General features: G+C 40.3%; 13 protein-coding genes across 13 annotated transcripts; 5 read left to right on the top strand and 8 right to left on the bottom strand.

The window, feature by feature from the left end:
• The first annotated feature begins 1078 nt into the window (after window positions 1-1078).
• BBOV_III005640 (putative integral membrane protein) lies at window positions 1079-2092 on the top strand. Its single transcript, XM_001611645.2, has one exon. The coding sequence runs from the start codon at window positions 1099-1101 to the stop codon at window positions 2050-2052; it is 954 nt and encodes a 317-aa protein (XP_001611695.1). The 5' UTR covers window positions 1079-1098; the 3' UTR covers window positions 2053-2092.
• Window positions 1976-2619, top strand: BBOV_III005635 (uncharacterized protein). The gene has a single exon (XM_051767209.1). The coding sequence runs from the start codon at window positions 2317-2319 to the stop codon at window positions 2488-2490; it is 174 nt and encodes a 57-aa protein (XP_051623683.1). The 5' UTR covers window positions 1976-2316; the 3' UTR covers window positions 2491-2619.
• Window positions 2620-3350: 731 nt separating this feature from the next.
• Window positions 3351-4291, bottom strand: BBOV_III005630 (Spherical Body Protein 2 truncated copy 2 (SBP2)). Its single transcript, XM_001611644.2, has one exon. It carries the CDS (start codon window positions 4239-4241, stop codon window positions 3381-3383), a length of 861 nt encoding a protein of 286 aa, XP_001611694.1. The 5' UTR covers window positions 4242-4291; the 3' UTR covers window positions 3351-3380.
• Window positions 4292-5248: 957 nt separating this feature from the next.
• On the bottom strand, window positions 5249-6652 carry BBOV_III005620 (uncharacterized protein). The gene has a single exon (XM_001611643.2). The coding sequence runs from the start codon at window positions 6600-6602 to the stop codon at window positions 5289-5291; it is 1314 nt and encodes a 437-aa protein (XP_001611693.1). The 5' UTR covers window positions 6603-6652; the 3' UTR covers window positions 5249-5288.
• Window positions 6653-7993: 1341 nt separating this feature from the next.
• BBOV_III005610 (uncharacterized protein) lies at window positions 7994-8354 on the bottom strand. The gene is made up of 2 exons (XM_001611642.2): window positions 8155-8354; window positions 7994-8099 (listed from the first exon to the last, which is right to left on the bottom strand). The coding sequence occupies exons 1-2, from the start codon at window positions 8295-8297 to the stop codon at window positions 8054-8056; spliced, it is 189 nt and encodes a 62-aa protein (XP_001611692.2). The 5' UTR covers window positions 8298-8354; the 3' UTR covers window positions 7994-8053.
• Window positions 8260-9195, bottom strand: BBOV_III005600 (Spherical Body Protein 2 truncated copy 1 (SBP2)). Its single transcript, XM_001611641.2, has one exon. It carries the CDS (start codon window positions 9143-9145, stop codon window positions 8294-8296), a length of 852 nt encoding a protein of 283 aa, XP_001611691.1. The 5' UTR covers window positions 9146-9195; the 3' UTR covers window positions 8260-8293.
• Window positions 9196-10597: 1402 nt separating this feature from the next.
• BBOV_III005590 (uncharacterized protein) lies at window positions 10598-11187 on the bottom strand. Its single transcript, XM_001611640.2, has one exon. The coding sequence runs from the start codon at window positions 11118-11120 to the stop codon at window positions 10632-10634; it is 489 nt and encodes a 162-aa protein (XP_001611690.1). The 5' UTR covers window positions 11121-11187; the 3' UTR covers window positions 10598-10631.
• A 913-nt stretch (window positions 11188-12100) lies between these two features.
• On the bottom strand, window positions 12101-13337 carry BBOV_III005580 (uncharacterized protein). Its single transcript, XM_001611639.2, has one exon. It carries the CDS (start codon window positions 13251-13253, stop codon window positions 12168-12170), a length of 1086 nt encoding a protein of 361 aa, XP_001611689.1. The 5' UTR covers window positions 13254-13337; the 3' UTR covers window positions 12101-12167.
• A 1268-nt stretch (window positions 13338-14605) lies between these two features.
• BBOV_III005570 (ABC transporter family protein) lies at window positions 14606-19411 on the top strand. Its single transcript, XM_001611638.2, has one exon. The coding sequence runs from the start codon at window positions 14786-14788 to the stop codon at window positions 19379-19381; it is 4596 nt and encodes a 1531-aa protein (XP_001611688.1). The 5' UTR covers window positions 14606-14785; the 3' UTR covers window positions 19382-19411.
• Window positions 19412-19614: 203 nt separating this feature from the next.
• BBOV_III005560 (putative ribosomal protein L20) lies at window positions 19615-20030 on the bottom strand. Its single transcript, XM_001611637.2, has one exon. The coding sequence runs from the start codon at window positions 20003-20005 to the stop codon at window positions 19640-19642; it is 366 nt and encodes a 121-aa protein (XP_001611687.1). The 5' UTR covers window positions 20006-20030; the 3' UTR covers window positions 19615-19639.
• A 186-nt stretch (window positions 20031-20216) lies between these two features.
• Window positions 20217-22067, top strand: BBOV_III005550 (Translocation protein Sec62 family protein). The gene is made up of 12 exons (XM_001611636.2): window positions 20217-20357; window positions 20400-20483; window positions 20588-20671; window positions 20709-20816; window positions 20851-20887; window positions 20921-21060; window positions 21096-21176; window positions 21213-21408; window positions 21450-21557; window positions 21595-21702; window positions 21738-21820; window positions 21858-22067. The coding sequence occupies exons 1-12, from the start codon at window positions 20346-20348 to the stop codon at window positions 21957-21959; spliced, it is 1143 nt and encodes a 380-aa protein (XP_001611686.1). The 5' UTR covers window positions 20217-20345; the 3' UTR covers window positions 21960-22067.
• Window positions 22068-22104: 37 nt separating this feature from the next.
• BBOV_III005540 (uncharacterized protein) lies at window positions 22105-23128 on the top strand. Its single transcript, XM_001611635.1, has 3 exons — window positions 22105-22487; window positions 22529-22676; window positions 22717-23128. The coding sequence occupies exons 1-3, from the start codon at window positions 22184-22186 to the stop codon at window positions 23078-23080; spliced, it is 816 nt and encodes a 271-aa protein (XP_001611685.1). The 5' UTR covers window positions 22105-22183; the 3' UTR covers window positions 23081-23128.
• Window positions 23129-23197: 69 nt separating this feature from the next.
• Window positions 23198-24529, bottom strand: BBOV_III005530 (TLC domain family protein). Its single transcript, XM_051767824.1, has 6 exons — window positions 24164-24529; window positions 24011-24130; window positions 23739-23976; window positions 23432-23704; window positions 23326-23395; window positions 23198-23289 (listed from the first exon to the last, which is right to left on the bottom strand). The coding sequence occupies exons 1-6, from the start codon at window positions 24397-24399 to the stop codon at window positions 23264-23266; spliced, it is 963 nt and encodes a 320-aa protein (XP_051623452.1). The 5' UTR covers window positions 24400-24529; the 3' UTR covers window positions 23198-23263.
• Between the last annotated feature and the right edge of the window lie 30 nt (window positions 24530-24559).

Below are 24559 nucleotides of genomic sequence, written 5' to 3'. Positions count from 1 at the left end.
GCTTGAAGCAGTGGTAGATAAATTACGTCACTTGCACGGGAATGTTCTTGAGGGATTGGACGACACCGTGGAGAGGCGGCAAAAGGCAGAGCGGGAAATAATTGGGAAAATATCTGAAGGTGGATATGGTTTCGTTACCAGAATAACTTTTCACTAGAAACGAAAAGACTTCTGATGGAGAAAAGAACCTTTGAATCTTTATGGTGTTGTAACGTCACATAATGTAGTTCCTAGAACAAATGCAAAATAAACTCGGAACTGTCGACGCTGATAGGTGCTCTGGAAAATAATTCACGTATGCAATGGATACCATGAAACATGCGAGTGATGAATTCGAAGATTTCGTTCTGGATACGTTAGAAAAACAGGGTAGATAACTTCTTCGCGCTCCCTAACAAGTTGCAGTGACGGCATTCGCAACTTCCAAGTTCTCCCCTCTTAGTAACTGAACGTACCGCCGTTTTCTATATGATTTATAATGTTGCGGTGATTACTCTAAAATTCGGGTCACAGGTTGAACTACTGCAAAACCAATTGGTATACGACTCTTATCAGTGCCCTGAATTCAGGATCCTTCTGTATGATCCTTTGTTGTTCATGAAAGTGGTCGAAGTTTATGACAATGATCGAGTGTTATATTTTCATCCCATCATTGGATATAATAAACAACCGCCTAACAACCGTATGGGATGTACAACAATCATTAACAGCTGAAGATCAGCTGTATAGACACGATATCATTTCTTATAAACGTCAGTGAGTTAACTAAGTAGATGCAGTAATAAAAACAAAGATGTAACGTACAAACTGTACCCTGGGGCCCGATTCCTTGAATCGCATGTGGCTCTCCCTAAAGGACTTTTCCTTGATAGTGGGTGCTTATACAGGTACCGTCAAACTGTTTACGAGTTGCTTCACGTTTTCATTGTTGGAATCAACGTTACAGCATTTACGAGGACGATAATACATCAGTGATTCTGATGCCACTGGCATAATCACTACCATATAAAATAAGGAAGAAAATCGCATTATTGTCTTCTAAGCATCGCTAATTAACACTTTCTGTTGAATGTATATACTATATATACCAACTTTAGAATGGCATCCCAGTCAACCTTATCCTTCAAGGTCCACTCTGTTGGCGCAGTGCGCCGAAGCTCATTCGGCAAAATGACTGCCTGGTTCTTGTTCTTCATCGCGTTGTTCAACATTTTCAGTGGTAGTGTTTGGGCGAATCTCAGTTTAGATCAGTCTAACGAGGATGTTATTAAGGTAGAATCAGAGGACGATGGCGTGGGTCATGTTCCAGAACGTCTGTTGACTACTAATGATTCGGAATGTGAACGTGATACTCATGTGGATGATGGGAATGTTTCTTTAAAAGGTGAATGTCCATCTGAGAATGTTTCGCAAATGGGTTTTTTAGAGGAAACCAAAGTTGACGATTTATCATCACAACTAAGGCCAGATGCCCACGAAGGAAATCAATCTGAACCGTTGAATAGTGATGATCATATAGAACGCAACGGAAATGGCATCCATATTACACTTGGACCTCCATTTGGTCGATTTGGCGGGAAAAAAACTGTGGAGGTGGATGCGATGCCACTTGTTGAAGAAAACCTCAAAAAGGTGATAGATCGTATCTGCAAGTACCGTCCAACCATGAGAGAACAGAAGCCATATGTGGAACTGGTTCAAACCCTCAAAAACATTACGACCATTGAGCTCCCAGCTGATATAGCTTACGATCTATGGAAACGTGGTAACCAGTTTAAAGGGACTTTCTTGTTGGATATAAAAATACCCGATCTTTTGTGGCATCTTGCTAAGATGTTAGCGGAGGATGCATATGCCTCTAATCTATCCGACAACGGAAAGACTAAGTCAAAGAATTATCACTGCAACATTCTTATGGAATACCTCTGTCAAGCAGCGCTAGATCGCTATGAAACTTGGCAGGAACGAGAATATACATTGGAGGCAAAAAAAATTTCAAATTTTCTCTCGCGATTAAATTGCAAAAAAACAAAAGGCAAATTAGAAATGTAGATTATTTTATCACGCCCTTTATCACGGTTAATGAGCCAATTTCGTTTTCTGGGTCAATACCAGTAACGAAGATCTCGAAAGTCACAATTCACAGGGTATTTCACGCATGCAAAGACGATAGATGGTCGACCGCATTTTCAAGGTATAAAAGTATGTCAATGAACAGCGCCCTGCGAAGCATCCGCTCGGAAACCAAGCTCTCAGAAACGCAGAATGGCAATGCCACCATATAACGAATAATGCTAGCCAATATACAATTCCTCTATGCTAACCAATCAGAAAGACATTGTGCTTGGCCTAGATGTTCCATATCATGGAAGCGGGAATCAGTGGGTATATAGGAATCGTAAGATTCTGCAGATTGCGGTGTACAGTTTATCTACATCGGTAAAATCGGGACGATCGCACATTACTAGCCATACTAAAAATGCTAAATAAACAAACAAATTGTTAAGCCCGCAATGGCGTTTATCGGTGATATATGGCAGACCGCGATTCCAGAGACAAGTAGACATGTTTCACAATTTAACCACAACTGCTTCCTTCTAGCACGATGGAATGCTGTCATAAAGCCATTTTACATCCATATGCGTTGCGACATATCAGCAGACAGTATATTTTTATATTCAATGAATTATTGCTATGACGTAGTCTGGGGATCCCAGTCAAGCGGGCATAAAGTTGATTCATTCACGTAATATCATTAAATGACATAACCTTCTCTATGTATATACATTTTATTCTGATGGTGCTATTACCTGCAATGTCATACCAATCGGCAGAAGCGTAATCCGATCATTGATCAAATGTTACGTTGCACATCAAAATCAAGCTATAAGTGATAGTAAGTTGGGTCTATGCCGTAAATTGTTGATTGTAAATTGATAGACACACTTGCAGCATTGATACAATGCATCAAAATACATGATAACCGAATCAGTTTAAGCAACAGTTCTGTTAAATATTGTGCCTGAAACGTCTTAACAATAAAGCTAAAAATGGTGATTTAAGAAGTACAAAGTCTGTTACAAATATAATAGTTCAAATTTTTGTATTATCAAAGATGTACCTATTTACAATTTCCACTGGGTTTCGTTATTAAAATCCATATTTCCTATCTATCAACTGAGGTAATTTGCCGTATCCATACTACGACAATCGCTAATAGTTATACCGTTTAAAAGGTGCTGTTGTGACGTTAGAAGGCACTAATTAGTATTGTCCATATAGAGCAAGATGGGCCCGATATGAGCAAAACTGGTACCATTGTTTAGGTTAAAATTTGTTTGGTATCTTCCAATATCTCCCGTGTTTTCAGGTATTAGTTATTAACTCCATAGTTTTGCCCACCAGCTCTTTCCTTTTGGGGATTCTCCCTTACCTTCATTTACACTATTATCCTCTCTCTCTTCGTTTTCTTTTGTAACTTTAGTACCTCCCGGTGTGGGAGGTGCGGCCGGTGCACTACCAGCACTCTTTCCACGGTGTGCTTCATCAATAATCACAGTAGAAGGATCGAATGGATGTAAAAAGTCTGTTATTTTATCAATCAACTTGCCTGAAAATCCTTCGTAAATATCACATTTCATCATTTCATCTGCTAGGTCTTGAGGAACTTGTTCCATAAGTCCAAAATGCCTTTTATTAAAATAATTCCATTTCACTTCTTTAGCTAAAGCAGCTGGTAATTTATCATAGGTTGGGTATTTTCCAGCCTCTACAGCAATTTCTTTAGGAAGGACTTCCAAAACTGAGTTGAACTTTTCCATTTCACGCAGTAATTGAGCTCTCCTTACTCCTAACTCATGCTGGATAACGCCTTTGGTACCTTTCAAACCAGTTCGATCTACAAGATCGTCGATTTCTTTGTTAGTGTAAGTTTTACCAATTACATTTTTAAAAATTACAGCATCTGGTGCTTGTAATAGTTTCTCCTCCTCAGCAACAGCAGCTACTTTTTTACGGTATGCTTCTTTAGGGTCATCGAATGTGATATCGGCTTGCGCAACGTTTCCATCAGCCCTCTTTGACTCATTAATCTGCAAATTAACCTGATTAACTTCAGCCTCCTGTGGTCCCGAAACCTCATCGCATAGGACATTGCCGCTGGCAGCACCTGCCACAACAGCGGCACCAACAATCCACTTGGCAACCTTGCGGAAGCCGTTGTTACGCCTTGGTAGCTCCATACTTAACAAACCAGTAGATGATTCAAATATCCTCCTAAAGGATTCACTTGGTAAATGCTGTGATAATTTATAATGAATATATGGTGGTATGCACCTGGGGAATTGGATGATTCATGCATTGCATGTTATCACAGATCTTTAAAAGGTTGTCTATATCCGTAATCGCGCTCATTAATCAATACTTCAGCAGCATTATGCCAGCTTGGACGATGCAAAGTCCAACGGTCTCTAACCCTCCATGCATTTTCACCTAGAACTACATCCTTCCACAGTTTAGCAAACATATCGTCACATAATAGCCATTTAACCAATGGAAATCACAACCATGAGAGCATTCTAATTTTAACGGTTGGTCAGTCATGTCAATTTCGTCCCATGAAGAGCGTTTTGACGTTATATGCTACACTGCTGAATTCGTTCTGTTAATACGTAAGCATTGCTTATGATATGCCACGGCAAACATGGCAGCAATGTATATCCACAATAGACGATATAACAAAACGTTACCCTATACCGCCTGAACTTCTGAGGTACAGCCTTACATTTGATGACTGTTAATGTAGTCTATATGGCGCCATTGAAGTATCACATCACTGTTACAGAGCTCCAATAAACGCTACTATTGAAGTCTGAGCAAAACAGTGTCCATTGTCTAGACGGTTCACATCACTGTAACCTCAGTCCATGTCACCATAACATCGGGATGCACTAGAACCTCTGCTAATGTGACCATGTTCATCAGAATTCCAGTCTATAGACAATCCTGATAGTATACTGTGGAACCACAATATTATGCTGTGAATATTGATCACATGCAAATGCTGGTCTGTGCTGGACATGGTTAATGTGGTGCCGCAGGTTGTTGTTATATACGTTTCGTACTCCTAGAGTCGTAAATGCACATTAATACTTACTGAGTGAGATGGGGATTACCAGATTGTGTAACATTGGTGCAATGAGAGATGTAGCCTGCAGTTAGTGGTTAGCACTATATCAAATGGATACACTGAGGCTACCATATGTACACAGGCAGATTATACCTTGAACTCACGAGCACTCTACGGCTTTGCAGTCACTATCTACGAAGTCATGTACGTCAACGTTGAGACAACTCTGTTCCCATATGCTAATGTTATAGAGCATCTTCACGTACGGGCACCGACATAACTTGCTCAAGTCACAATATGCATTGGGACCTTGGCCATCCATACGCTTGAAAACCTCTCGCACTGTCACTGTGTGAAACTCGTCCTTGATATCAGTGTCATATACCTTCATCGTGTTCACCACCACGTACTCCCACCCATGAACAACGTGGTCAAACACCTCCACATGCGTTACAAGCACGTCACTAGATTCATAAATGACAGTCTGGACTTGTGAGTTGGTAACTCTGACGACTTGTTCGGGGTACGGAAATGGCACAATGCAGTATTGCCTGTACAGCCAGCAACCCCTCCTAAGGTTGGCTACAACAATGACCTCTGGTGAACTATTATCAAACCTGGAAACGTCAATCTCAAGGTGACCTGTACTCCTGGCGCCACCCGTTGGAGTCATACGTACATTGCGATATGAAGGGTCCAGTATGTGCTGTGCCTTGAACATACCGTTCACTACTGGAGGCAGACTCAACGTGTAGTTACCTACGTAACCATTATGTTTGATCCACAATGTAAAGTGTTGCAATACTACGTCCACATCTACTTTAACACTGTGTGAACTAATTAATGATTGGGGACTTCCAGGGGTTTGGTACAACCAGTCTATGTTCAGAATAGGGGATATCAGGAAAACATCGTTACGCCCTCGTATACGGCTTATGGAGTCTCTCATTTTTGCATTGCAATGTTTGGTCAAGCGGTACTGTATATTGGTTCCGTTGGTCGTCTTTATTACAAGGGGGTTCAACTGGGTACTCTTCAAGTCAATCACCAGTGATATGGGTCCGCTCACGAAATCAAGCTTCCTCGCCCGGTTAATCAATATTAGCTGGTCGTCCACAATCTCGAAATGCCTTATATGCCCAAATTCATTAGTAGTCCTATCCACATCGATGACGGATACAATCAGGCCAATACCACGCCTGTATTCCTGGACGTATACATCCAATGCGTTGTTCATGCCAGACATATTGTTGAAGATTGTGAGGTTACCGTATTTGACTAGGGTTATACTAGGTGTACTTGAATGTATCAGTCTGAATCGACCTCCACCATAGAAACTCCCTTCGAAACTCTCGACTGGGTAGGGGATAGTAGGCTGCATGAGATCCACTTCCAGAGCATATGATAGCCTAGTACATATAAGTAGCAAGCAAGTCCATATTGGGCCCATGTTTACTATGGGCCTATCTGCCATTTAAATATATTGTAATTTAGGTAGTCTAGACTGTACCTGGGGGTTTGCTTATTCTACGGTAGGCACTAGCTCGATTTCGAATTATCGCTGTAACAGCTGATTGAGAAATTGATATACTAGATATCGTTGGCTGATAGCATTCACGGCACATTGTGTCACTGCTACAAAATATATTTACAATAATATAAACAACTTCATACCAAGTGCCATGAGACATCCCATAGTGTATATTACTCTGTGTTATTAGACTTGCCAGATTATTCATTGGAATATTACTCCAGGCAGAATAGTATACATCAGGACATTGGAACCCAGATATATTGACACTCTTAATAGTTTCCATATAAGTATATGCGTCCTGGCAGACTTAGTAACATATTCAGTTAGGTATGGAAAAACATCTATAGTATCTGCCAATGCACAGCTTGAATGTCATTCCGTTTTTACATGGTGGATTTCCACCTGTAGGTGTTTGGGACGGTATTGGGTATGTCACTGTAAGACCGATTGACCATAAGACTACCACCATGTTAAATACTGAGTGCTATATGATAGTGGCACAGTTGAAAAGAGTATCTCAGACAAACGCATAGGGTTTCCAGAGTGACAACTTGGGTAACGTACCAGATATTGGAATAGGCCAGTGGCAACCATATATCTCTATCCTGTTGTGTCCCATATTGCCAATGGGCAACACATGACAGTGTCTACTAGGCATCACCATGATCGCCAAGCAATGATACAACAGAGGGATGAAGAAAGACATTTTATGCCGCCATATCATATAAGGTTCTGATCTATATGCTGTTGATTACGAGTCTAGTACAAGCAGCGCAAAGTAGGCTATGTTGACTAACATCCACAAATGGGTATAACAGTTAGTGATATTCATTGTATGGCCTGGATATTGAATGCTGCCACGTGCTATATGTAGATGTATCCGAGGTCGCCGTCGTTGCCGGCCATACTGCGTCGAAAATACCGGATCCCATCCGAACTCCGAAGTCAAGCGGCGCTAGGCCGGGATAGTACTGGGGTGGGGGACCGCCCGGGAACTCCTTTCGGTGCCGGCAGCCTATTTATTATGTGATACACATTGGCCACATATATGGCCAAAATAGTCACTATTGATGCCCTGGGATGGTGTTTTGCGAATTATTGTAGGTTTGTGCATCCACTTGCCGTAGTTGTCCCTGGCATAACAGTTACCACCTTCGACTACACAAAAGTCACTGTACCCTTGGCAGAGTTTAGTAAAACGACATTTCGAGGGTTAGACGTCAACGTGTTATATATTTGCTTATAACATTCGTTAAGTGAATTCGGTCTCATCGTATATATTGCAATACATTGTAAGGAATGTGTAATGCTAGACATGTCTAGAAATGCATGATCAATACAATAAGAAATTATACGCTCAACATTATGTATATTGGCGTGAACCAATTGTTTTATTCCTTCTTTAAGAGCTCTGTCTCTAGCGCTGTGGAATCCACCCTATCATTCAATACTGTTACCAGTACCAAACGGCATGACCTCTTCAATTAATTACCCAAATTTGTACCATGGCTTGGATTTCGGCTTTTTGTCTTCGTTTTCTGATGGATTCTTACCCATTGAACGATCGGTTCTAGATGGTTCTTTAATTCCATCATGTTGCATTCCTTGTACACTGGGTTGCATAGGCCCATTCATTTCCTTAAACCTTTTTTAGACTTGCTTTTTTTGTTCTGTTCTTCTTGTTCCTTTTGACCTTCTTGTTCCTTTTGACCTTCTTGTTCCTTTTGATCTTCTTGTTCCTTTTGACCTTCTTGTTCCTTTTGACCTTCTTGTTCCTTTTGACCTTCTTGTTCCTTTTTACTTTCTTGTTCCTTTTTACTTTCTTGTTCCTTTTTACTTTCTTGTTCCTTTTGTTCTTTCTTTAAGTCTTTGTTTCTCATTTCATCCAATTCTTTATTTGTTTTCTCCCTTATTTTGTCTTGTTCTGCTTCGATTCTATCGTTAAGAGCCTTTACATAGTCCTCAAGAGCATCGGCTAGACCTTCAGGTAGTTCACTAAGGTAACTGTATTTTGATGCTTCTTGGGCGAGTTCAGCAGGCAGTTCTGATAGTAGCTGGTCGAAATAGGATATCTCGTCCAACAAATTCTTTCTTCTTAACTCTACTATACGTTCCCGGATTTCTGGTTTATTTTCATCAGGTATCTTTTTCCACATAAAACCAACATAGAGATTATGATCTATCAATCCGTAAATGTCTTGGTTTGTAAAAGACTTGCCCCTTGAGTTCACAACCGCCACTGCAGCGGGGTCATGTGGAAGTCTGCCAATAACTGCTTGAAATTCATCGTCCCCAATTTTAGGCATCTCCTTTTTTTCTTCAATCACATTAATTTTAGACTTAACCTCATTAGCTTCGGCCTGTTTTGGTTTCGAAGGACGACCACCTTGGACATTGCCACTGCTAGCACTTGCCACAACAATGGCACCAACAATCCACTTGGCAACCTTGCGGAAGCCGTTGTTACGAGCGGTGACTGCCATCCTGACAATACAATAAACAGAAAGTAACAATCGCGACCTAGTCGAACTTAGATTGATACAAGCTACTTGGTTGTAAATTGCGGGGTAGATGACAGCCTCAAGAAAACCAGCAATATCGAATATCAACCTCACGGATCAAGAAACAAGGCTAAGTAATACATCAAAAACACCACAATATTAAAATAATGCTGAATTTTAGTATTCAATGCTCCACAATCGGAAACATGAAACACAAATCCCGACGTGTCTACTTTGTACGCAGGCTGACGTGTACCCTAAAGAATCAGTTGCATGCTTCTCACTAACATACAAAGAGTACTTCAAAACCGACGTCATACAAATCTCAAATTAAATTCCCACCAAATTATACAATATATATGTAGTGTGGTTAGAATTGATCACGCGTGACAGTAATTGTGGTGATATGCGTATGAAAGCTGGTGTCTGTGGTTGTTAATTTCAGCGCTAACTATTTAAGCCGAACTTCGGTTCATGTATGAGATGTCTAATTGTTTATTGCTTGATGTTGAACAACGTAGACACGACTAGACATGGGCACTTTCGTCGTGGTCTATGCATTTATAAGCGTGGCTGTGGGTTGAGAGATTCCATTGCATCCCGAGGGATATACCATAATATGCAGATAATCACAGTGTTAAAATTGTCAATGAACGTTACTCTGGTTTTTGTGGCTTATATTAGGACTAATATAGACCAGGCTGTTTACATCCCCGGTTGTCTTGTTCGTGTTGTTGACAGTGTCACTTTTTCAATTACCCCTTTTCCTAATTTGGTCACTGGATGCTGTTACGTAACCCATTTTCTGCGTTGTGCATGCTGCGTTAGCTGTCGTATGTGGTTGTTATGTGATACTCGGCAAGCTGTTCTTTTTTGTCTTTTTTTATTAACGGTCTTGATGTTTATCCTGAAATAGATTTTCCTCTGTTATTTTGATATTGTATACAGCTCTTCTGTGTAATATTGTTAATATGAGCCTGTCTTTCACGCGACCGATATTTTGTACATCGGTGGATATGCTTTTACCTACGTTTGTTCTGTGCGTCCATGTATGTATGATGACATTTTTGTTGGCTGTAAACAATTATGTATTGTGACTACGTTTTGTGCGTTTTCCAAAGCAGTAGCAAATCATCTATGTAGCATCGCTTAACTGAATATCGATTGTCTCTTGTTCCATACTCATATATGAAGCGTATTTATATTTACAAAATAACCTTCCCAACGCATTGCCATTGCATTAGCACAATAACATATACAATAAATCACTTATAGTTCACAATAGCGGCTTTGTACCGTGGAACCATGTGACCAATTCACTTTGGAGTTATATGTAGATATAATAGTGCTGAACTAATTTTTACGTTACATATTAGTTATGCAATAGCTAAATTCATTTCGTGTTTTTACTTTTAAATCTGTAGGTTAAATTAAATATTCTCTATGAATAAATCCATGTGTTGTCTTGTTAATTTGGAGTACTGTTGTCACTTTGTTGCTTCTTTTTTTTATCGTCGTTTTTCTTTAAGTGCATCTTATCAAGTGGGTTCCTTTGATGAAAGGTTAGAATGTCAGGTAAAGGACCCTTTGCTGGCTTTATTGTATCTACATACCATCCTGAGTCAGGTCGTGATCTGAATGTAGACCACCCTGATAGTTTTATAGCCTGCTTTCCTTTAGTTACTTCCGTCTTGGTCTGCTTCCCTTCTGGTACTTCAGGGACTTCTGTCTTGGTCTCCATCTCTTCTGGTGCGTCAGTTACTTCCGTCTTGGTCTGCTTCCCTTCTGGTACTTCAGGGACTTCTGTCTTGGTCTCCATCTCTTCTGGCACTTCCGGTATTTTTGGTGTCTCCTCTTGGGCCATGACAATACCATGGCTAGCACCTGCCACAACAGCGGCACCAACAATCCACTTGGCAACCTTGCGGAAGCCGTTGTTACGCCTTGGTAGCTCCATACTTAACAAACCAGTAGATGATTCAAATATCCTCCTAAAGGATTCACTTGGTAAATGCTGTGATAATTTATAATGAATATATGGTGGTATGCACCTGGGGAATTGGATGATTCATGCATTGCATGTTATCACAGATCTTTAAAAGGTTGTCTATATCCGTAATCGCGCTCATTAATCAATACTTCAGCAGCATTATGCCAGCTTGGACGATGCAAAGTCCAACGGTCTCTAACCCTCCATGCATTTTCACCTAGAACTACATCCTTCCACAGTTTAGCAAACATATCGTCACATAATAGCCATTTAACCAATGGAAATCACAACCATGAGAGCATTCTAATTTTAACGGTTGGTCAGTCATGTCAATTTCGTCCCATGAAGAGCGTTTTGACGTTATATGCTACACTGCTGAATTCGTTCTGTTAATACGTAAGCATTGCTTATGATATGCCACGGCAAACATGGCAGCAATGTATATCCACAATAGACGATATAACAAAACGTTACCCTATACCGCCTGAACTTCTGAGGTACAGCCTTACATTTGATGACTGTTAATGTAGTCTATATGGCGCCATTGAAGTATCACATCACTGTTACAGAGCTCCAATAAACGCTACTATTGAAGTCTGAGCAAAACAGTGTCCATTGTCTAGACGGTTCACATCACTGTAACCTCAGTCCATGTCACCATAACATCGGGATGCACTAGAACCTCTGCTAATGTGACCATGTTCATCAGAATTCCAGTCTATAGACAATCCTGATAGTATACTGTGGAACCACAATATTATGCTGTGAATATTGATCACATGCAAATGCTGGTCTGTGCTGGACATGGTTAATGTGGTGCCGCAGGTTGTTGTTATATACGTTTCGTACTCCTAGAGTCGTAAATGCACATTAATACTTACTGAGTGAGATGGGGATTACCAGATTGTGTAACATTGGTGCAATGAGAGATGTAGCCTGCAGTTAGTGGTTAGCACTATATCAAATGGATACACTGAGGCTACCATATGTACACAGGCAGATTATACCTTGAACTCACGAGCACTCTACGGCTTTGCAGTCACTATCTACGAAGTCATGTACGTCAACGTTGAGACAACTCTGTTCCCATATGCTAATGTTATAGAGCATCTTCACGTACGGGCACCGACATAACTTGCTCAAGTCACAATATGCATTGGGACCTTGGCCATCCATACGCTTGAAAACCTCTCGCACTGTCACTGTGTGAAACTCGTCCTTGATATCAGTGTCATATACCTTCATCGTGTTCACCACCACGTACTCCCACCCATGAACAACGTGGTCAAACACCTCCACATGCGTTACAAGCACGTCACTAGATTCATAAATGACAGTCTGGACTTGTGAGTTGGTAACTCTGACGACTTGTTCGGGGTACGGAAATGGCACAATGCAGTATTGCCTGTACAGCCAGCAACCCCTCCTAAGGTTGGCTACAACAATGACCTCGGGTGAACTATTATCAAACCTGGAAACGTCAATCTCAAGTGGACTTGTACTCCTGGCGCCACCCGTTGGAGTCATACGGACATTGCGGTATGAAGGGTCCAGTATGTGCTGTGCCTTGAACATACCGTTCACTACTGGAGGCAGACTCAACGTGTAGTTACCTACGTAACCATTATGTTTGATCCACAATGTAAAGTGTTGCAATACTACGTCCACATCTACTTTAACACTGTGTGAACTAATTAATGATTGGGGACTTCCAGGGGTTTGGTACAACCAGTCTATGTTCAGAATAGGGGATATCAGGAAAACATCGTTACGCCCTCGTATACGGCTTATGGAGTCTCTCATTTTTGCATTGCAATGTTTGGTCAAGCGGTACTGTATATTGGTTCCGTTGGTCGTCTTTATTACAAGGGGGTTCAACTGGGTACTCTTCAAGTCAATCACCAGTGATATGGGTCCGCTCACGAAATCAAGCTTCCTCGCCCGGTTAATCAATATTAGCTGGTCGTCCACAATCTCGAAATGCCTTATATGCCCAAATTCATTAGTAGTCCTATCCACATCGATGACGGATACAATCAGGCCAATACCACGCCTGTATTCCTGGACGTATACATCCAATGCGTTGTTCATGCCAGACATATTGTTGAAGATTGTGAGGTTACCGTATTTGACTAGGGTTATACTAGGTGTACTTGAATGTATCAGTCTGAATCGACCTCCACCATAGAAACTCCCTTCGAAACTCTCGACTGGGTAGGGGATAGATGGATCTCTGTATCAATAAGTGTAGATAGTTTAGACGAGAATCGAAGCGCATTTTCCAATCGTCTTTTGTATTTTGCTTGCGCTATCCATTCACTTCACTACAATATATCTAAATGTACGTAGCGGGCTATTAATGAAGATTTCATTAAAACGTCATTCGTTGGAATATACACGTTACTGAACAGATACATTAACACATAAGAAGGCATATCAAAACTATATAAGCGACGGCTGCCAAAATTTTATATTGTCTAATGATTTTATTACATAATCAGTAGCAATAGTTGAGTATCTATTCTTTAAATATTGATGTCACATTTGGCAAAATAAATGATTTTCCAAAAAATTTAGCCCATAAATTCAATGATAGATGAGCCAATACGGACGTATGGCGCCCCTAGATACCTAATTTTATAGTGGACTGCTGTAGAAAGGATGCCTCTACTTTGTGTCATTTCGTGGGAAATGCTCACCACGATGACTTGCAACGATACTTTTGAAAATACATATGGCAAAAATAAAAGATTCGAAATGTATATGCATACAATTTACGCAAGGGATATATAGAACGGCATATCGAAGCTATCGTTGTATCAAAAGTAGGATACATATCCGTAAAAACCTATAGATTAACGTCAACAATGTCTTTAGACGTTTGGGTATACGCGGCTAACGATACGTTGGATTAATACGCCACAGCAATATGACAAGCAATCAGTTTTGGAGAACAACTGACAATATAATCAATTTAAAAACCGATCGAGCTATACACGTTACAACAATAAAATCGTCGGCCAACTGATCTTAATATACCTTTGGAAAAATGCAGGTGAACCTATTTAAAGTGCAGGACGTATGTACAACAAAATCGAGCATTGGATTGGGAATATCGTCACTGTGATATACCGACAGGCCAATTTGTTAGTTAGTAAAAACAATACACAAAACATAAAAGCATTGCATTCATGGTTAGTGTGTAAATTAACAAAAGACACGCCTATATCTTTACCTTTGAATACGCATTTAGACGAATGTTTTACATGACCCTTACGCTCAATGTACCCTTTTAAAGTTAAAATTACTCAGAATACTGTCTAAATTGACGTGCTTCGCGTCTTATAACGTTGCTTTTTAATGCATTTTATGGGGGTTTATCTTTCAACTGCAGCGATGGTAATACCCCGGAATGCCCTTTATGCAGGCTCTGTTATGGGCTAATCTGTAGGTATCGTATAAATATGATGTTATTGGGGCAATAGGTTACCTTGTAACTTTGCCACATTGGCATTTTATGACTTAAAGCCCGTGTGTGAATACAACATCAATACGATACACCCTTTTAGGAATTTCCTCTAGGATCCTGATTTCAGAGTCATATGTTGCTATAAAATATTGCTGTCTTCAATATGGCAACTGGGCATGACGAAGATGTTCATTCCGCTCCAATGGAAGGATCGGAAGAGGGAATTCCTCCGCCACCGAAGAAAAATATATATGACAATGTGAGTTTTTTCCGCCGCCTGTTTTTTGTTTGGATTCGTTACTGGGTCGAGAATATCGGAAAACCAAATTTTAACTTTGAGAATCTCCACCCTCTTCCTAAAAACGATCAAATAAAAGAATGGCAACCTATACTTTCGAAGCACGTTAGTGATGGTATTCTTAAAGCGGAGTTTGCTAAAGACAAGGACAAACCTGGTGATTCCGCCACTATAACCACTAAAACGGCACGTTTTATTATCCTCCGTGCTCTTTTACTAACCTATGGTTTTCGTATTTTTCTAATTCTTTTGGCTAATATTGCTGTTAATGTAGCGAGTGTTGGAATGTCAATATTCCTCAAGAAATTGCTGGTGTTATTATCAGCAAAGGAAAAGGTTTATCTTTCTATTGTATTTTATGCAGGTCTTATTGCCGTTCTGGAATTGGTAGTGTCGTTATTGGAACAGCATCTTACATTCCACACCTCTCGTCTAGAGTCTGTTATGGAGGCGTCAATATCCATTACACTTTTCCAGCACAGCATGTGTCACCGACGTGCATACAATTTAGGCTCAATAGGACATAACACCCTGGCAAAATGTAAAGGTGTAGTTCATTCTTGGCCATGTGGGAATGCAGAATGCGGAGAAAATCCTTTACGCTGTCCTGCTCGTAGGTATCAAAATAAGGATTTAAGCCCACAAATGTACACATTCCTTTTGTTAGACACTTATTGTCTTATGCTTCCTGTTGATGGCATGATCATCTGTGTACGTTTGTTCACTACGTTCATTACATCTATTATTATTATTCGAACAAAAATTGGTGTTGACATTCTGACTTGTGCCTTGATATTAACGGGAACCGTTTTGATGAGCAGTTTACTTGAGGTTATAAATGGTTTTGCTTATATGCATTCAATTAGATCGAAGGATTATCGTTACTCTAAAACCTCAAATGTACTAGGGAATATGGACATTATAAAATTCATGGGTTTGGAGGATGTTGGGTACAACATCGTACAGAATTCCCGAGATGACGAAATGGCTGTGTTGTTCACACGTAGTGTTTTGTATGCCATAAATTCATCTTTGACGGTAACTATTGGCACAATCATATTTTTGGTGATGATAAAAGACTATCTAAGAGATGTTACATCTACATTGGACGTTTGCCGCTTTGATGCCAGTGCTCCTATGACAATTATGTTTATCATTAGCAAATTGACTAAGGCAACTGAAAACTTTCCCAATACAGTAAAATACTTTATGGAGGCTATCGTTTGCCTTGTTCGTGTGGATAAATTCTTGAATACATGTTCTCCAAATTATTATTTAGGCACCGACATTTCAAAGCGACCACAGGATTCGCCAAAGATAAACACCTATGATCAAATGGCACTTTCTTTACCGTCCGATGACACACTTGTACTGTTTGACAAAGCTTCTTTCGCCTGGTACAACACGTACGAGGAATGCATGCGTGCTACTTCCGATACATCGCCACAACTGAAGAATATCAGTTTTATATTAAAACGTAAGGATATTTGCATTGTTACCGGAAACCAAGGTTGTGGTAAATCAAGTCTTTTAAAAGCAATAAATGGTGAGATGAGTTTAACAGAGGGAAAGATGGCAGTGGCACCCTTGTCCACTGGTATGCCCATTTTTTACAGCTCACAAGATATATGGCTTCCAAGCGGTAGCATTAGATCTATTATAACATTTGGGCACATTTTTGATGAAGAGATTTACAAGAGAGTCATACGTTGCGTTGAATTAGAGAAGGACTTTAGATCATGGGCTCATGGAGATTCACGTGTCATTTCTGAGCAAGGTTACTCACTGAGTGGTGGGCAACGTGTTAGAGTGGGTCTGGCTAGGGCCCTTTATGCCTATATGATATTCAGCAAAGCTAATGAACAACTGGAGAACCGTTGCTGTTTCTTGGTGTGCCTAGATGAACCATTCCACGGCCTGGATCCGAATGTGACCAAATTGGTATTCAACAACTTGTTTAACAAACGGACTGGATTACTAGTGCGTGATGACGTCGCAGTAATTTTGACTGTGTCTAGGGTTATATCTGATACTGTTTTTGATGGTATAAATTGCAGAGATGTTGTTGAAATTCCTTTATACCGTTTAGATACTAACGGATTTACTTGTGTTGGTAGAGTAGGGACCGCTATAACATCTGAGGAATCTGCGGTTTCTTCGGCCAATGTCTCTCCTGATGCGTCTTCAAGATTGTGCACCCCCAAAGCGTTAAGTACCATTCCAAATGCAGTTCTTAACACCAATATATATAACCCTGATCGTACAGCACTTACTAAAGTTCCTCGTACGGGTAGACCAGTAGCTAATGCTAATAACCCCAACGAGGCTGCACCTGATCCCTCCGATATGCGCCGGGCGTACAAAGCATATATATCAACAGTGGGATACATTCTTTGTACAGCTGTTTTGGTGATGTTAATAGCAGGTATTACTTTCGATAAAGTTAATTCTATATTGCTTGCTAACTGGTCGGATGCTCTAAAGCCACTTACAGACTGTAATCTAACAAAGGATGACAAGCTCAAGATATTAGAGGACAATGCACACTTGTTGCGGCTGATTATTGGATTCTCAATTGCATATATCATTACTATGTATGGCAGTTATATGTTTACCTCCGTTGGCAATCTTTTTGGTTCACAGAAGCTCCACATATTTGCTTTGAAATCTTTATTTTTTAGGAGTAGCACAGAGTTGCCGCTGAAAAAGTCGGTTGGTGAAGTCATTACCTTATTATCAGGTGATTTGTTCTTCATCGATGACATTTTAGGCAAAGCCTTTTTGTTTTCTATTATGTCATTGTTAAGGCTTGCAATACATTTCGGCACGATGTGTTCTGCCGCTCCTATAATAATTCCTATACCAATTCTTATATTCTATTTCATTTATTTCAAGGTTTTCCGATACCACTTGAAGGCCACCAATCATCTTCAATGCTTCATGTTTGATGCCCTTGCCAAGATCAACACGACATATTTAAACATTGCTGGAGGTTCAGCCCTTTTCCGCAGTTATCGTCGTGAGGGCATGTGCATGGAATATTTGTATGCTAGCTCTGAATTATATATTCGGACTCGTTTTATGAAGAAATGTGTACCTTTATGGATTATGGTTATAATCAAGTTGGTTACTTCCTTTACCATTTTTGTAGTTACGGTTATGTTGATCAGTTTTACTGCCGTAGCAGGCAAGGAACTTCAAATTGCGAACCTTGGTCTTATTGTAACTCTTTTATTAGAGCTCAACGGGTTAATTACGCAATGTGTGGCCAAGTATGCTCTTTGTGAGCGTATGCTTTGCTCTATGTCCCGGTACGAAAACTATCTTCTCCGTGGCAAGTACAGCTTGAAAGAAAAGTTTGACAGCATGGATGAAATTGTCTTGTATAATAGTGCGAAAGCGAGCAACGCAATAGTAGAGAAAGGAAAAGCTGATCTGCTTCGTCGTCGTAAATTTGAGTTCCGGAACTGTGTGAAACGTAGATACAGATCTGTCTGGACTACGTTGTGTTATAGACCCCGTATGCAGTTTGTTGACGTCGCTTCATATCTTCCTGGTGATCATTCTACGTTGACGTTGGACAATGTATCTGTTACATATATGGGTTCATCGGGCAAAGGCCCGGCAACATATATTTTAAAGAACCTTAATGCCACGGCAACAGCTGGTGACGTAGTTGGTATCGTGGGTCGCACTGGAGCAGGAAAGACAACGTTATTCCGCTCCTTACAGAATATTGCAAGGAATCGCGACGGCCAACTTTTGCTTGACGGGCGAGATTTGAATACCATACCTCGTGGCATTGTACGTCAGATCGTTGGTATATTGCCCCAAATTCCATTTGTTTTTAAGGGTTGGACACTTCGTAGGTTCCTTGACCCTCGTATGTTGTACTCAGATGATGAGATCATAAGTGCTCTAGAATGCTGTGGTTTACTTGATATGGTGAAGACTTTGCATCCAACCAGATTTTTGGATGCAGTTCTTGTTGATGAGAATCTTAAAATAGCGAGAGGGTTGTATGTTGTTATTCCAATCATTTGCTTGAAGCAAGTGAAAGAAGAGGGTTTCACAGTGGAAACCAAAAAGACGAAGGCCAAAGTATATGGCAAAGATCAATCTGGCCCTTGCTTTACTTCTTCACAGCTACGTATGCTAACCTTATCGCGTCTCTTTCTTTATCGCAATCATTATCGTTTGTTGTTGATTGATGAGCCTCCGTCTGAAAATTGCGGAGAAAATGATGCCCAAGAAGGCGAACACGTAGACGTTGTGCCTGATAAGTGCATACCTGTTTACGATTTAGTGGATTTATATTTCAAGCATTGCACAACTTTCATTGTTGCTCATGACTTACGCGCTCTGCGCTCCTGCAATCAAATATGGTTCATGGAGAGCGGAGAAATTACGCGGAAGATTATGGGCGCTTCAAATGTAGCCGAATACTTAAACAACCTTTAAATTACAGTTTTAATGTTTATAGATTTGATTACATTATTGTAAGAATGCTATTTCCAAAATCTAGCGGTATAACACTTGGTTTCACAAGCACACAGAATCATTGAAATTTGGTGTTTCTACTTAATATTGACGGCGTGTGTAAGTAATAAATTGCGATAAGTAATTCAACTGCGCACTTAATTGTGTCAATTAAAGAGTGAACGCAGATAAATATTGTTTCTACCTCATGCGACGTGAAGATGCTGTCTTTAAAACTTGTCACAAGTTGCTTATATCTCGTACTTTGGACCTAGGTTCACTTAGAGCATATTTAGACTCGTCAACTAGTGCCTTGAACGTAACTGGCTCATTTAGTGAAAGGATGAATAACGACTTTCTGTTGAGCCAGCAATTAAGATTCGTCAAGGCGCCAATGAATCTAGAATATGTAAGATTCCATTCTCTAGCAGCTCGATTAATAGTGGCAGTCCAGTGTATACGTACATATGTGTGTCGTTTCCTTCTGGCATTGAAAGAGTATAATAAAGCTCTCGCTGCTCGTGTAGATGCTAGTTTAATGCAACCCTTACTTCGTCCTCTAAATCCTTTCGCAACTTGAAAAACAATGTTACGTGGTATCTTCATGTTGCATCGTTTTGTACATATTGATCAGACTAATTGAAACACCGAACGCATCATAAGAGTCCATTAGTCACCGAAAGTTATACACACCCGTGAATACAGATTCGTAATAAAAAACCGTATAAATCAACTTGGTTTTCAGTTGTTTATATGTTTCTCTACTTAGGTATATGTCGATTCTACAGCAGCTTTGGGTGGCCCAAGAACAAGACACACTAATTCAATCTTCTGTATCCCTTTTCATTGCGTATCCACTCGTCCTCTTTAGGAGATTCCAATTATTTTCCATTAATGTTTTGTACTGTATGGGATATATCTGCGTTAATGTAAATTGTATATCAAGATGGCCTCCAAGGTATGTTTTATTGTATGTTCGGTGAGTTTAACAACGCATCAGAATGAGGATACATTGCGAAAGGAGACGGTGGCTTTAATGGAAGCTCTGCTTAACGGAGGAATCAAGGTAAAATCTGCTGCTGAGGTATGTGCATTCATGTTTTGTATATTTTGTTTGGCAATTTTACGTAACACTGGCATTAATACAATTGTACTTACTTTTTTAGACAGAATGACATATATTTTCAGGTTGGCAAGCGTGCTGTTGAATATACTCGTGGTGACGAAATTTCCAAATGGATTGAAGCCAATAAAGAGACGGTGTTTAAGCTGGTATGGTTTTGTTTCATCTGTCTAACTTTCAAAATAGTGCCCAAATATCTTGCGCGACTTAGATATCACTCATGATGACAATGTGCTCGACATCTGCAATGTTTTGATCGAGGCTGGATTTATCTACCGAGCTCAGTATCAACCGGTATGTTTTTAAGGAAATGGATCATTTCTTGTAGATAGAGGGTACTATAGAGAAGACATCATCGGGTTCATGTATGTTGCATTTAATTATTTACAAAGTTACAGTCCGCCGCCCAATGTGGCCGAAGCGGTTGATCAAAACAGCGAAGCAAGAATTTAATCCTGTTGGGTTTTACATCATTTCATACGAAGGCAACCAGCGTTGGAACTATTTGATGTTGACTGCCATGATTGTTGGCATTTTTGTAGGTTTTAAAAAGTCAACGGTAATACGTTTCAGTCAATCTGTATGTTCCAAGCATGGCCCCTTGCTCTGAAGCTTGCTGTTTGGTATGCTTCTGTAGTGTTGTTATCGATTCTGGTTAGTATATTAAGTTTCACAGTGACAGCCCTGCAGTTTACACTGATTATTTTGCGTCTGATCCTCTTTTTGTTATTCTGGTTCTTCGGATACGACTTTTGGCTATTCCCCAACCTTTTTGATGAGGATTTGGGCGTGATTGATTCTTTCAAGCCTCTACACAGCATTTGCTATCGCAACGACGCGACCTATATGTTATGCTGCCGTGTATTGTGTTCTATTGTGCTAGCAGGTATGGCGATTCATGGTGGCTTCTGTTTCAGCTACATGCAGCCTCTATCAACGAGTTGAGGAAGACTCATGATCTTAAGGATGTTGGTGACTTTGCAAAGCAATCTTTTATGGATATTATTGAATGGGGTCATAATAAGTTGACTGCTGGTATGTCTATGCACCGTTGATAACACCCTTTTTGCAGTTCCTGAAGAGCCATCCTTATACAAATCCATTGGCATGGATTTAGAGACCGAATTCAACTCAACGGAACGCACTGAGGAGGCCGGAGAAGACAATTTGGATGATGATGGTTAGTGTTTGCGTTTCTTTGTTAATGATCGTCAGACTACAAGTGCCTATTGGCATGCGGGTATAAATCGCTTCACCAGTTGATGAAAGAGTGTATGCTCAGCTGTGAATGTATGAGAGTGGGTTTATGCTTCTAAATGGTCAACGATGTTTCAGGAGCTTCTTGAAAAACCATGTTTAGCTGGGTGCCCCGAGGAGACTATACGTGTATTGACGGAATCCAAGACAGACATTTGCCGAAAAACGCGCAAAGGTTGATTGATGCATCATAAGTGTCGTAAAATTGTGCGACTTTTGTGTGTACGGCTCACGCGTTGTGAGCTTGCGCGATCATCCCGCCGTAATACCTCGCTGGTGGCACATAAAAGTGGTGCTAATGATTCAACATATTGCACTTTTTATTCTGTTGCTGAATTAAAGTACCATTCTTGGTATTACAATAATTTTCTCCTTTGTCTTTGAAGAATCTTCGATCCTTCGACATGGTGAATATTACTATAAACAATCACTTCGGTGATAAGGAGCCTGCAACATTATCATTAACTAATATTTCCGATGATATTACTATATCTAGTATTTGCATTCTGATTGAGAATCAGTTCAAATGTATGAAAAACGACTACAATGATGAGCGCGACCCAGAGGAGAAGTTTGTACTTTACTTAGGCCATCAAGAATTGGAGAATGTTAAACAATTGAGTGACTACAACTCAGTTGGTCTTCGTGAACTGGCATTCTATCTTTACGAGCGTCAATATCTTAACGTTACTGTACATTTGATTAAATGTGGGTTGTATTTCGTTTGTATATTAGCATAATATTTGCAGATATCAGTTGCTGCGGTCTTTACTTCAGTCCTACTTTTGGGAAGTTGTTTGCCAAGAAGCTTACTCTCAAGGTCCTTGACCACGAAAATGTGCTTAAGCTGCGGAACATTTTGTTAGGTTATTTGGACGGATACACCAATAACAAGGGGTAAGTTCAAAACCATGTGCCTATTCATAGATATTTCCAGAGAGCCTTTGACTGTTGATACCATTCGTTTGGTTAATAATCGTTATTTGATGGAAGATGACCTCCAGCCTCTTAAAGAAGTGAACGATGGCAAAGACCTTACCCTAACCCTATGGATGCCTGTTGGTTACGCCGTTCGTCCTCCTGTTTCCCTGCCAACTATGGGTCCTGACAGTGCTACTGGCATTGGTCACGTCGCCACTCCTGATGACACTATGGCTCCCGAACAAGGCCCTGTCGAAGCTGTGCCGGTAGTTGCGGAAGTCGAAGCATCCCCCGCTCCAGAAGAAACCGAATCGTCTGAAACGCCTGTAAACGTCCCTGAGGGTGAAGCTGAAAAGGACGTCGACAGTGCTACTGCATAGAAATAGTGTCACAAATAACCTATTCCCTTTTATTTACTATGCTTGCACATTACAGTAATATGGCGTTAAAATTCATTATAGATGCTGCATTTGCATGGGTACTTTGATGCCATTAATCGTTTTATTTAGACATTGTACCACGTATATACTTCATTGTGTCCGTGCAGGTTGTGGGTTGGTTATTTAATCATTCTTTTCTCGTTCATCCTCTGGTTTCCATATATTACCTATGAGAATTAACTAACCTATCTTTGCGCCTCTTGCGAAATTAGCCATCATTCCGATAATAAGATTCATCCAGTAAGTGTTCATTATCTGATGCAGGATATCGGCTAGTCTTGGAATACTTACAGTGAGCACAACGAGCAGACATGGTCCAATAATCCCACCCGGGAGCTGCCACAAATATTTCAACCCTCCCCCGTAGAATTCTTCAGTGTCCATCTCTCCGAAGAAGGGGTATGCCACTAGTTTCCACATCATGACAAAGCGGAAGAAAAAGTGTCCCATGGCGTACATAACAAAGAATCCTGCAGTCAGAAATTCGGGTGCATGTTGCATATAGGATAGCGTCTTGGTAGTATAGAGCAGTACATCTGGTATATCATGTAATATGATGACAAACTGTATAATATGTTTTGATCCTTGGTGCACATACCGTTCCAATTCTATGGAAGCTATAAACATAATCCAGAATGAGGAGGCTGACTGTTGTTATATGGTGGAATCGCATGATTCTCATATCTGATCGCCTCGTTTCCCAAAAGATATATATGCAGCAACTGCTCCAGAAACCAATACTCACAAGTGTAAGTAGTCTTAATTTGGGTGTCATTGTAATATACGGCCAGGTGATGGTTTTGTTCATGACGTCTTCAATGGATTCACTGAAGAACCTATACTTTATAGTGTAATTGCAAATTATCATACCATATACCCTTTCGATCCTTCAGAAAATAGTATAGCCACCGCCGATTCTCTGGCGTACCGTATTCCTCATAGAATGCTGCTATTGTACACGTAAGGGACGTAACATGCCAAGAAAGATACCTAAAAACTATCTAAACTCCGCTGCGAACATACCAAAAAGATTCTGCCATCTTGTATGTTTTGTCTTTTTTTGCCAATTGTAGTTTGTCAATGACCACAGTGAAAACTGATGGCCACCTTGCTTTCCCTTTATGGTTTACTCCTGCGAATATCAACCTCAGTACGGTAAGAAACATCATGGCGGCAAGAACAACGTAAACATCGTTAAGTTCTGCATGAGGAAGGATTCCATATATGGAAAAGATCCGGTTTTCCAACGTTTTGGTCATATTGGAAACCCTATATGAACACAGAAAGTTGATTGTATGACACTTGTTTGATATACATCTGATGTGTAACGTGAATAGCTTCCACTCCTGTTGTTGTAAGTATAGGTACCGTGGTTATGCTACCATTACACATATGGCTTCTATCTCGTTGATAGTTAGC

This window comes from Babesia bovis, chromosome 3 (assembly GCF_000165395.2).
Source record: "Babesia bovis T2Bo chromosome 3, whole genome shotgun sequence".
NCBI lineage: Eukaryota > Apicomplexa > Aconoidasida > Piroplasmida > Babesiidae > Babesia > Babesia bovis.
The sequence above is the reverse complement of the archived record's forward strand: the minus strand, read 5'-3'. Positions and strand labels throughout refer to the sequence as shown.

Bases quoted from the DNA above. Each gene is read 5' to 3' on its own strand.
- BBOV_III005640 (XM_001611645.2), top strand. From the start codon at position 1,099: ATGGCATCCCAGTCAACCTTATCCTTCAAGGTCCACTCTGTTGGCGCA.
- BBOV_III005635 (XM_051767209.1), top strand. From the start codon at position 2,317: ATGCTAACCAATCAGAAAGACATTGTGCTTGGCCTAGATGTTCCATAT.
- BBOV_III005630 (XM_001611644.2), bottom strand. From the start codon at position 4,241: ATGGAGCTACCAAGGCGTAACAACGGCTTCCGCAAGGTTGCCAAGTGG.
- BBOV_III005620 (XM_001611643.2), bottom strand. From the start codon at position 6,602: ATGGCAGATAGGCCCATAGTAAACATGGGCCCAATATGGACTTGCTTG.
- BBOV_III005610 (XM_001611642.2), bottom strand. From the start codon at position 8,297: ATGAATGGGCCTATGCAACCCAGTGTACAAGGAATGCAACATGATGGA. The intron at 8,100-8,154 runs GTAATTAATTGA...ATTGAATGATAG, and splicing joins AAGCCATGGTACAAATTTGG to GGTGGATTCCACAGCGCTAG.
- BBOV_III005600 (XM_001611641.2), bottom strand. From the start codon at position 9,145: ATGGCAGTCACCGCTCGTAACAACGGCTTCCGCAAGGTTGCCAAGTGG.
- BBOV_III005590 (XM_001611640.2), bottom strand. From the start codon at position 11,120: ATGGAGCTACCAAGGCGTAACAACGGCTTCCGCAAGGTTGCCAAGTGG.
- BBOV_III005580 (XM_001611639.2), bottom strand. From the start codon at position 13,253: ATGTCTGGCATGAACAACGCATTGGATGTATACGTCCAGGAATACAGG.
- BBOV_III005570 (XM_001611638.2), top strand. From the start codon at position 14,786: ATGGCAACTGGGCATGACGAAGATGTTCATTCCGCTCCAATGGAAGGA.
- BBOV_III005560 (XM_001611637.2), bottom strand. From the start codon at position 20,005: ATGAAGATACCACGTAACATTGTTTTTCAAGTTGCGAAAGGATTTAGA.
- BBOV_III005550 (XM_001611636.2), top strand. The intron at 20,817-20,850 runs GTATGTTTTTAA...CATTTCTTGTAG, and splicing joins ACCGAGCTCAGTATCAACCG to ATAGAGGGTACTATAGAGAA. The intron at 21,061-21,095 runs GTAGGTTTTAAA...AATACGTTTCAG, and splicing joins CCATGATTGTTGGCATTTTT to TCAATCTGTATGTTCCAAGC.
- BBOV_III005540 (XM_001611635.1), top strand. From the start codon at position 22,184: ATGGTGAATATTACTATAAACAATCACTTCGGTGATAAGGAGCCTGCA. The intron at 22,488-22,528 runs GTGGGTTGTATT...TAATATTTGCAG, and splicing joins TACTGTACATTTGATTAAAT to ATATCAGTTGCTGCGGTCTT. The intron at 22,677-22,716 runs GTAAGTTCAAAA...AGATATTTCCAG, and splicing joins GGATACACCAATAACAAGGG to AGAGCCTTTGACTGTTGATA.
- BBOV_III005530 (XM_051767824.1), bottom strand. From the start codon at position 24,399: ATGACCAAAACGTTGGAAAACCGGATCTTTTCCATATATGGAATCCTT. The intron at 24,131-24,163 runs GTATGTTCGCAG...GATAGTTTTTAG, and splicing joins AAGATGGCAGAATCTTTTTG to GTATCTTTCTTGGCATGTTA. The intron at 23,396-23,431 runs GTAAGTATTCCA...ATCCTGCATCAG, and splicing joins GTCTGCTCGTTGTGCTCACT to ATAATGAACACTTACTGGAT.